The sequence below is a fragment of the Mastomys coucha genome, unplaced genomic scaffold, assembly GCF_008632895.1.
Source record: "Mastomys coucha isolate ucsf_1 unplaced genomic scaffold, UCSF_Mcou_1 pScaffold3, whole genome shotgun sequence".
NCBI lineage: Eukaryota > Metazoa > Chordata > Mammalia > Rodentia > Muridae > Mastomys > Mastomys coucha.
In genome coordinates this window covers 8,043,822-8,054,820 of record NW_022196909.1, presented here as the reverse complement: position 1 = coordinate 8,054,820, position 10,999 = coordinate 8,043,822, and the positions used below count along the sequence as shown (strand labels likewise).

General features: G+C 45.2%; 1 protein-coding gene across 2 annotated transcripts in view; it reads left to right on the top strand.

Moving 5' to 3' along the window:
- The window catches only part of Armc2 (armadillo repeat containing 2), a 105,486-nt gene that overhangs the window by 68,512 nt on the left and 25,975 nt on the right, over window positions 1–10,999 (top strand). For both annotated transcript variants that reach the window (XM_031347805.1, XM_031347804.1), the window contains exon 12: window positions 2,873–2,972. In XM_031347805.1, coding sequence (XP_031203665.1) covers window positions 2,873–2,972 — 100 coding nt within the window. The remainder of the gene's footprint in view (window positions 1–2,872; window positions 2,973–10,999) is intronic.

Genomic DNA, 10,999 nt, shown 5'->3' with positions numbered 1-10,999 from the left:
GGCTGTGTACACTGTCCGGGTTCCCACCATGGCTGGCTGGTCCATTTCTCTAATGGCTGTGTACACTGTCTGGTTCCTACTTGGTCAGCTTCAGACCATTTGATTCTTATGAGAATTTCATTTTCCCCCTAACACTTTCAAACAAATTAAATGGCTCCATCCTAGCTTTCAGGGGGCTGAGGCAGAAAGATCAATAATTTTTGTCCAGCTTGGAGTATGCAGTAAAACCCTGTGTCCAAAAATAAATCAATATGGCATGGTGGTAACTCTGTAGTCGAGTGCTTGCCTACCTCATGAGAGACCCTAGGTTCCCTTTCTAGTACTTCAATCAACCAATGTTGATTTTAATGAGTTTTGTCTCTAATGATACAGTTTTACTTGTTTTACTTATTTGCAAATACTTGTACTGTACTTAGCATGTGCTAGCCAATTGTCTAGGTACTAACCAAATGGGTACGTTAACTGTCATTGTCATCTGACATGGGGGAAACTGAGGCATGGAGGAAATGCAGTCATTTTCCCAACATCACAATTAGTCGGTCCCAGAGCAGGGTTCAAGCCAGGCATTTTGACTCCAGAGCTCACATTTTTTTCTCCCATATTATATGGCCCTTCTTGTTATTAAGATTACTTTTCGTGTTTGATTTGATTTTTAATAACTTTTTAAATTTCCCTGATCAGTCTTGCCAAAGGTTTGACAGTCTTTTTTAAAAAAATATTTATTTTGCCAGGCAGTGGTGGTGCACGCCTTTACTCCCAGCACTTGGGAGGCAGAGGCAGGCAGATTCCTGAGTTCAAGGCCAGCCTGGTCTACAGAGTGAGTTCCAGGACAGCCAGGGCTACACAGAGAGACCCTGTCTTGAAAAACCAAATATATATATGTATACATATATATACATATATATGTATATATGTATATATATATTAAGAATACTTATAAGTGCTTGTATGTATGCATGTGTACCATGTACATGCATGCATGTGCCCTCAGAGATCCGTAAGAGGCTGCTTCATCGACTGAAACTGGAGTCACAGGCTGGGCCTCCATGTGAGTGCTGGCAACTAAGCCTGGGTCCTCTGCCAGAGCAGCCAGTGCTTTCAGCTGCTGAGCCATCTCTTTAGCCCCCAGTCATTAGGTTTTTGCAAAGAATCAATAGATGTACTGATCCATTCCATTGCATGTCTCCTATCTTACTCTTCCTGCTTCTCCTTACTCACCCCTGTTCCTCCTTACTCACCCCTGCTCCTCCTTACTCACCCCTTTCTTTCTCTCTCTGAAGATGCTATAATTTGCTTCTACCTGTTTTAGTTAGAAAGTCATGTTCTTTTTGATCTTGTTAAGGCTATTCATTTTCCTCTAAATGCTGCTTTAACTATATCCTACAAATTGTAATTGGCAGTATTTGTTTGTATTCAGATGTGTTTTTAGATTTTTTAGGTTATTTGAGATGTAAGTTACATATTTTTAAACATTTTATAGTATGTGGGAAATATAGTAATATCTTTTAAGCTGGGAGTGTGGCTCATCCCAACCCTTTCAAGGTCGAAGCAGGAAAATCAGGAGTTCAAGTTCATCGTCAGGTACATAGTAAGTCTGAGACCAGTCTGTGCTATGTGCAACTCAGTTTCAAGGAAAAAAAAAGTCTGGTGAGATGGTTTGGTAGGTAAAGGCACTTGTCACCAAGTCTAACAACCTGAGTTCAATTCTGAGGATCTACCTGTAGAGGAGAGAATCAATTCCAAACACACACACACACACACACACACACACACACACACACACACACACACACACACGCTTGGTCTTCCTGTGTTGTACAGGCTAGTTTCCAAGTTCCCAGGGCCCGTAATTCTTAGACCCCAAGTGCTGCCATTGTAGTTGGGCACCAGCCACAACCTGCTGCATGGTGACCAGAGAAGGTTGTCTGAAGGGCATCAGTGCTGTGAAGATATGCTGAAACTCACAGCCTGGTGCATGGTTGAACTAGAACAGTAGTCATGTTTGCCTGTTGACCTACAACTTATGAAAGGTTCCCGTTTGTCATGAGCTTTCCAGGCTTGTCTTCGGGGTTTGCTTGCAGCTGGGGCGACACTTTCAACACTGCTTGTCCTAAGGGCTACTTCGGCTGATGTTAGTTTTGAATACCTGCCTCTCATGCGGTGGTTATCCAAACAGACACTGCCGCAATGTCTGAGCTTCCGTTTTGAACATCCTATCTAGTATTTTTGACAACTTGACACAATCCTAGAGTCAGTCATCTGGAAGGGGGAGCCTTAATAGAGGGATTACCTCCGTATGATTGCCTATAGACAGGTCTAGGAGACATTTTCTTGATGAGTGATGGATGGCAGAGAGCCCAGGCAGCTGGGGGTGGTGTCACCTCTAGGCAGCTGGTTCAGGGCTGTCTGAGAAGACAAGCTGAGCATGCCACAGCCAAACAAGCTAGTGAGCAATGTTCCTCTGTGGTCTCTGCTTTAGTTTCTGCCTTGGCTTCCCTTCATGATGGACTGTAAGCTATAAGATCATGGCGTTTATCACAGCAACAGAAAGCTAAGGATGGCAGCACTCTGCCATCTTCGGGGTTCTGCCTCCTTCTGGGAAGCAAACGCAGGGCCTCATGCTTGCTAGCCAAGTGTTTACCTGAGTTAAGTCCTCAGCCCCACTGGGGAGGGCGCCTTAGATACCCTTGCTCTGTCCTCTTAGAGTCCAGAGCAAATAGCAAGGCGCTCTGCATTTTCTCTGGACTGTGATGTATTTCTGGACTTCTTTTTGCGGATCTGCATGGTCTGCATTTATAGTGATACTGTGTGCACTTAAATTTTTAAAAAACGTAGCGTTTGTTCTGATTCTCCCACTCGACATTTCCCACAGCAAACTAACCTCTTACCGTGACTGCTGCGCGGCCCTGGCCAACTATTCCAGATGCTACGCCTTGTTTCTAAGTCTATTGAACAAATACCAGAAGAACCAGGTCAGTCATGCATGCCTTTGTTTGGTGTCTCAATGTCTGTGCACTGACGTACTTGTAGACACACCAATGTTGAGCGAGTTTATCTCTCTTTTTTTTTTTTTTAAGATTTATTTATTTCATGTATATGAGTACACTGTTGCTGTCTTCAGACACACCAGAAGAGGGCATCTGATCCCATTATAGATGGCTGTGAGCCACCATGTAGTTGCTGGGAATTGAACTCAGGACCTTTGGAAGAGCTGTCAGTGCTCTTAACCATGGAGCCATCTCTCCAACCCGAGTTTATCTTTTAATGCGTTAGTTGCTACTAGAAACTTCCTTCCATTCATGGTATAATGACGGGGGGGGGGGGGGGGAGCAGTGAATACCTGCAAGGATTGAACAGAGAATAATCCGAGGCAGAAACTGCCTCTGTAAAGTAGGGTTGTTAGGGGAGGCGGTTCCTGATTTAGGGGTACACTGCAGGATTTCTGTTTTTCCTGGGGATTTACAGACTGCCTACACGAGTTGTCCTGGGGTGGGCATGAATTACACTGGCTATGTCAGAAGAAGCCCGCACTGAATGTCACCTCGGATTTATGGACTCGGATGGGCGGAGTCTGTCTGCATTTTAACAAGATTTAACATGCAGGTAAAAGCTGGAGACCGGCTACATGAGATGGACCTTGAAGATTCTTTTAGCCTTTAAATTCACTAATCCTTTGATCACGTTGTATTTTAGACTATGGAATTTCAAGTTAAGGTATTCGAAGAATTATCTATCTACTATCATTTATGTATTTATATATGTATTATCTATTTATCTCTTTGTATAATATATGGGTGCCTGAGTGCCTGTGTACCACATACAGGCAGGGAGGGACCCCAGAGGTATTGGATCCCCTGGAACTGGGGTTACAGACACTTGTGGGCTGCCTGACGTGGGTCCTGGAAACTGAACCTGGGTCCTCTGCAAGAGCAGCAAGTGCTCTTAACCTCTGAGCCACCCCTCCCGCCCCCAGGATAAAGTATTTATGAAATGACATAGCTTTAATGGATCAGGAAAATGTGTAATATGTTGTTTATATTGTAAAATTGCATATATGTGCATTTGTGTGTACATGTATATGTATATTTGTATATGTGCATATGTATATATGCATATGTGTATATTTTGTGTGTGTACATATATATACATATACAGACACACACACACACACAGGCATATGTGTGGAGATGAGATGACAACTCTATCAGTTGGATCTCTCTCTACCACATGGGACCCAGGGATTAAAGTCAGGTCAAGTTTGGCAGTTTAAATGGAACTGAATCTAATTTTTCTAGGCAAGTACTTCTGTTGAAAATGTCTACACTTATCAGCGTACATTATTTTAGCCATGCACTATTGTTCTTTTAATGGTGAAGAAATTTCTGTCATTCCCTTACCTTCCCTTTAAGTCCTTGCTTAAAAGCCCTGGTAACTTAGTGTTAAAAAACTGACCTACTAATTTTTTACTTTACTTGTGTGTACACATATGAGAGGGATGGGGTGAAAGCTAAGGAGATAGGGGACCAAGGGCAGAGGCAGACAGAGCCTTGCTGTGGAGCTCAGGCTGGCCTAGAACTCCATATGTAATCCAGGCTGACCTGTCCTTGAGGCGAGCCTGCCTCAGCTCCCCAGGTGTGTACCGTCATGTACAGCACTGCATCTTGAGTCTGCCTCTGAGAACTTAGGCCGCAGAGGCCTTCACACGAGTGCTCTGTGTTTTCTACACACTCTATCCTTTAAGAGTCGAGAATTCCTCACATCAAACAGGACATGAACTTCCTTAATCTGCTTAAGGCGCTCACCGAATGCTGCTCACTTGTCCGTCAAGCACTGCCTAATTTATGTTTTGTAAACTAAACTTTATCTCTGTAATCTAACTATAATCTCTGGACAGTGAATTAACCCAAGGATAAACCTTGCTTTCTTGGATATTATTTTTCTCATTTGCCTTAGGAGGGGAAGGGCTGTGTTTTGGGGGAGTGAGACATGTGCCCCCATGCATGTGTCTGTGGAGGTCAGAGGTCAGTGTTGGGTGTCCTCTATTGCTGTCCATCTTACGTTTTGAGGCGAGGATTTTGAAGAGCCTGGAGCTCACTGATTGGCCAGGCTGGTTGCCAGCAGGACACCACGCTATCTGTCCAGTGCTAGGACGACTAGTGTGTCACCTCATGCAGCTGTTAGGGGGGTGCTGGGAACCTGAACTCGGGTCCTCATTCTTGCACAGAAAGCATTTTATCTATTTTCCAAGCCCCAGGAGTTTCCTTTTTAACAGAAAGGGCCTGGGGAGATGGCTCCAAAGAGAAAGTGCTTGTTGCATAAGCACCAGACCTGGATGTGACTCTCTAGCACCTACATAAAAGCCAGTGAGCATGGTAGTCCCTGGAACAGTAGCTGGCAGGCAGACGAGGGAGTGCCTCCATGAGATCCAGCTGTGGGGCATTTTCTCAATTAGTGATCAAGGGGGGGGGACCCCTTGTGGGTGGTGCCATCTCTGGGCTGGTAGTCTTGGGTTCTATAAGAAAGCAAGCTGAGCAAGCCAGGGGAAGCAAGCCAGTAAGGAACATCCCTCTATGGCCTCTGCATCAGCTCCTGCTTCCCAACCTGCTTGAGTTCCAGTCCTGACTTCCTCTGGTGGTCAACAGCAATGTGGAAGTGTAAGCTGAATAAACCCTTTCCTCCCCAACTTGCTTCATGGTCATGATGTTTGTGCAGGAATAGAAACCCTGACTAAGAGACACACACCACACATACCACACGCAGCACACAAACCACACACGCATACACATACTACAAATACATACACTACAAATACACATGCACACACCATATACACACTCATACATGACACAAATGCCACACTACACACATATCACACACTCACACACACACACATCACAAACAGTCATGGATACCACATACATACCACACACACTACAAACATACACCATACACACACCACAAATATACACCAGACACACACCACACACATACACACACATACCACACACACATAAAAACATCTCAACTAAAGGTAGAGGACACTGGACACTGAGCTGTCTCTGTTGGTGGCTTAGAGGATGCTCCTGGTCTATTTTGCCAGTGCCAGAGACTTCCAATGTCATCCTGGCCTGCGTGCTTACTTTGACTTAGAGAACGAGCTGTCCTAGCATTCAGCCGACATAAAGTCGGACAGGCTTTTGTGTGAAACTGCCTTTCCTGTTGCATGGCCAGGCACCTGTACAACAAAACTGTGGTTAAAAGCCACACGCCTCTCTTGGCTCACAGAACAAGGTCGTGTTCCTATTACAATCATTTAACTTCGCAAGAATTGCATCTTGCAAACAGAACCATCAAAGAAATGCTTAATGTATTCCTTAATCACCAAACAAGTTAATTACTGGGGGTGAAAATCATATTCAAATGTATTGCCCATGTCCTTTGCATCTTAGATGTTTAAAGGCGTCTAACCTGTCCTCAGAGACTTGTCATTATTCTAAGCATCCGCTGTGCTCTAGGAGGATGCCATCCCACCCCGGGATGGCATCTTTAGCCGCCTGAGTCTTCTGTAGGTTTCCTCTCGGTCTCTGCCTTTAATAATCCCCACCTGCCCTTTGTGATCACGTGATCGTGATCATGTGATCATGTATCCGTGAAGTTAGCTGAGGAATCTCCTAGTCATGCTGAGTAAAAGTAGTTTTAATAGTGAAATATTAAATAAACTTGGCAGTCTACTACACACCTGTAGTGGCAGTGCTTGCGGGAGAATCATGAGTCTGAGGCCAGGCGGGGCTATGTGAAATCTTGTCTCAAAGTCAAAAGCAAAACAAACTATGAAATAGCAGACTCTTTGATTCAGAGTAGAGCGCTGGGAACATCAAAATGGCCATGAAGAGCAGTCCCGTGGATGGGGTCTGTCGTTGACTGAGTTTACTAGGCCAGCTGTCTTAGTTTGGGTTTTACTGCTGTGAACACACACCATCACCAAGGCAACTCTTTTTTGTTTGTTTGTTTGGTTGGTTGGTTGGTTGGTTGGTTGGTTATTTGAGACAGGGTTTCTCTGTGTAGCCCTGGCTGTCCTGGAACTCTCTGTAGACCAGGCTGGCCTCAAATTCAGAAATCCACCTACCTCTGCCTCCCAAGTGCTGGGATTAAAGGCGTGCACCACCACTGCCCAGCTATCTTACTTTTTTTAATTTTTCACAAAGAACCTGTGGAGCTAGAGAGACGGCTCAGTGGTTAAGAGCACTTGTTCCTACAGAGGGCCAAGGGTTTGATTCCCAGCACCCATGTGGTGGCTCACAGCCATTTGTAACTCCAGGCCCAGGGGATCCAGTGCCTCATCTGACCTCTTCCAACATTAGGCACATTTATAGTGATGTATATGTGAGCCTCCTAATACATATAAAAATAAAATAAATGAATAAATAAATATAAAAATAGAGTTTAAGTTTTTCCAAGTATTCCTTAGTATGTCTTTTATTTAACTATTGCAAAGTTATACTTTTGAGCTATCTTTTTTTTTTCCTGGTAAGAAAAATACCTAATTTATTCTTTCCCCAAAGCCAAAATATTTGAGAAGAGCAGGGGAGTGGTCAGGCTACCAGGAAGTGATTAAGCAGCTCAAACACTCCTGGACAGTCTTTTGCTGGTGGTCCCAATGCTGCCACTTATGCAGCCACCTTCCCCAACAGTGAGTTCCCCGGGACACAGGCCAGGATGTGGGGACACAGGCCAGGATGTGGGGTGATGCTCACACGGGGTGGGGGGGTGGGGAGGAGGCTTTTGATATGGAAAGAATGAGTTTGGAGTCTGTGAACGGTTAGTAGATCTTTTCTTCCTAATATTCAAGTGTCCTCCTTAAACATTTACTGTTCTCATCCTGGTCTGGAGGAAGAGGTTGCTAATAAGGCTCCTCCTTCCTCTCTTTTCATCCTGGTGGGCTGCCACGAAATCAACAGAACAGAAAGGAGAGATTTAAAATCACTCCAGATCAGCACAGGTCCAAGGAAACGGCCCAAACCGAACTCCCGCCCCGCCCCCGATCGAGAAAGCCTGCTTCTAGAGATTCTACGCCCTACCCTAACGTGCTCTGCGGTGGTTTGAAAGTCTGTACCCAGCCCCATGGCAGCTGAAGGAGAACTGCGACCACTTGAGACGATTTGTGTCCTAGCTGCACGAACTGTTTCTGCAAGACTAGCTCGGTAGAAACGTATTTGAAGGCTTTGTGGTCTCTGTACGTGCAAGTGCTTAGCCATAGCGAGCAGTGTGGAGTGCCTTTGCTCTGTGAGGTTTTGTTTATTTCCAAGTCCCAACCCCCACCCCACCCCACCCCACCCCACCCCAGGGCCAGGAGGAGGGGTGTGTTTCCAAAGAATTTATCTAGTCAACCTCAGAGAGCACCAGAAACCCAGATTTCATATTTCAACTATGGCCGCACCACCCCGACATGCCTAATCTTGTCTGCTTCGGAAGCTCAGCTGATCCCACCTGGTTCGGACTTGGATAGGAGACCCTTCTTTCTTTCTAAGGACCCCAGATGATTCTAGGTTCCGATTAACACCTTGGTTCAGGAGCACAGTTTTGACCTTCATCGTAACGGAACACCTATATCACAAACTTAAATGAAAGGCCAGATAACTGAGTGAGTAGATACAGTATGGTTAGAAGATGAAATCTTACACAGGCCATTGGCCTCCTTACTTGTGCTGAGTCAAAAGCTGTGAACAATACGAAGGAGTAGAGGCGCAAACCCGTGTACTAATGAGCTCAGTCTGGAAACCCAGTGTGGCAGCGAGCGCCACAAACCCAGGCTAGAAAGCTGGGTCTGATAGCTCTGGCCTGGACTGTAGGCTGCTGTACGAGGCTGTAGGAGGCCCGGGCAGGAGGACTGCAGGTTTAGGGCCTGCCTGTACCATAGGGCACAGGCAACTTAGTGAGACCCTGTCTCAATAAAGTGTTTAGAAGAGGCCTGGGACGGAGAGGGCCAAGTGGTGGGGCCCTCACCTGCTGTGGAAAAGGCCCCGGTTCAATCCCCAGCACCCCGAGTCAAATGCAATAAAAGCTGTGGGAGAGCCCTGTACTGTACCCTGAATTCCATCTCGTGGTAATTGCATACATGTGTAAACATTGCTTTTTCTGGTTGATTAGTAGAGCTTAAAAGTTTCTTGAGCTCATAGCCAGTAAGTTGTGAGAAAATCACGACCTCACATACCCCGTGTCTTAGTCAGGGTCACTATGCCTGTTGCTGATGCACCATGACTGAAAGTAACTTGGGGGGGAAAGGGTTGATTTCACTCGCAGTTCCACAGAGCAGTTCCTCACCAAAAGCTGTGTGGACAGGAACTCTCACAGAGAGCAAGGAGGGGTCCTGCTTACTGGCTTGCTCAGCCTGCCTTCTTATAGAACTGAGGATCAGCAGCCCAGGGATGGCCCCATCCACAGAGGGCAGGCTCTTTCCCCACCAATCACTAGTTAGGAAAATGCTTTCCCGCTGGGTCTTATGGAGGCACTTTCTCAATTGGAGCTCCCTCCTTTTATATGACTCTAGCTTGTGCCAAGTTGACATAAAACTAGTTAGCATACCCATTTTGACACTTACTGTACTTTTTGCTAAAAATTCTATAAAAACTACTGTTTGCTCTCTGCACAGTTGAGAAAGCCGACAGTGTGTGTGTGCATTCATAGTAATTATGCAGATGTTTGATTAATTGGACTGCCAAAAATTTTACCTCCATGTGAGATAGTTAATGGTATAAATACTCCTTCTACATGGTGTAACCCTTTTAAAATTAATTATTATACTAGGAACATTTAAGAGTTCATCTGAGCCAGGCATGGTAGCTCATGTTTTTTCTGAAGGAGGCAGAGGCAGGTGGATCTCTGAGCTAGCCTGGTCTAGAGTTCCAGGACAGCCAGGGCTATACAGAGAAACTGTATCTAAAGTCTGTCTTGAAAAACAAACAAAACAAAAGAGAAAAAAGTTTATCTGGCCTAGTCTGAATTTGTGAACACATTAAATGAAAAAGGGTTTCTCTGAAATTCTGAGCAGTCTTCATTATGGATCTTTGTGTGCTGTCTCAAATACGTATTTAAACCACTTATCTTTTAACATTTACTGACCCAGCAAGATTTGAAACTATTATGCATATAAAAAAAAATCAGTTGAGGGGCTGGAGAGCTGGCTCAACGATTCAGAGCACTGACTGCTCTTGCAGAGACCCTGGCTCTGTCTCCAGCTCTCCCATGGAAGCCACAAACATCTGTAACTCCAGTCCCAGGGTTGATGTCCTTGTCCAGCCTCTGTCAGCACCGGGCACACAAGTGGTGCCCAGACGTGCATGCACCCAAAGCACCCATACACATAAAATAAAGATAATTTAAAAATTAATATTGAACAAAATGGAGGAGAGGATCACCAGCCTGGGTCTGGGGGAGTAACCAGTGGTACAGCGAAAGGTTCTGGGTTCAGTTCCTAGTGTCAGACCCTTTTTTGTCTATGTCTGTTTCGGGGTGCCTCTCCTTGTCTACATGTCCGAATCTGACTGGAGCCTGGAGTGTATTCTCTGTGGCACACACACAATTTTCTAGTCCTCTGAGAGCCCTGAGTGCCCACTGTGCCCTCACAGCAGCATGGAGATGTGTCACCCTTCACTCTGAGTTCAACTTGGCTCATTGACAAGAGCCACGTTAACATGAAATCAGACTGGCATTTATAAGTTGTGTGTGTTTTTAAATCAACCTATTATCCTTCTCTCTCTCTTTCTCTCTCTCTCTCTCTCTCCTTTCTTTCTTCCTTGGTCACGTGTTCTTTCGATGAAGCCTAGGCTATCCTGGAGCCCACCAGGCTGGCACTGACAAGTATTCTTCATGCTGGGTTTATTAGTGCAAGCCTCTTGTGATTTTTCAAGACCATAGAATCTAAAATTGAAAACATACACCTCTAGTCCTAGCTCTCTGTGGAAGCTGAGGCAGGGGGATCATGAGTTAGATGCTAGTCTGG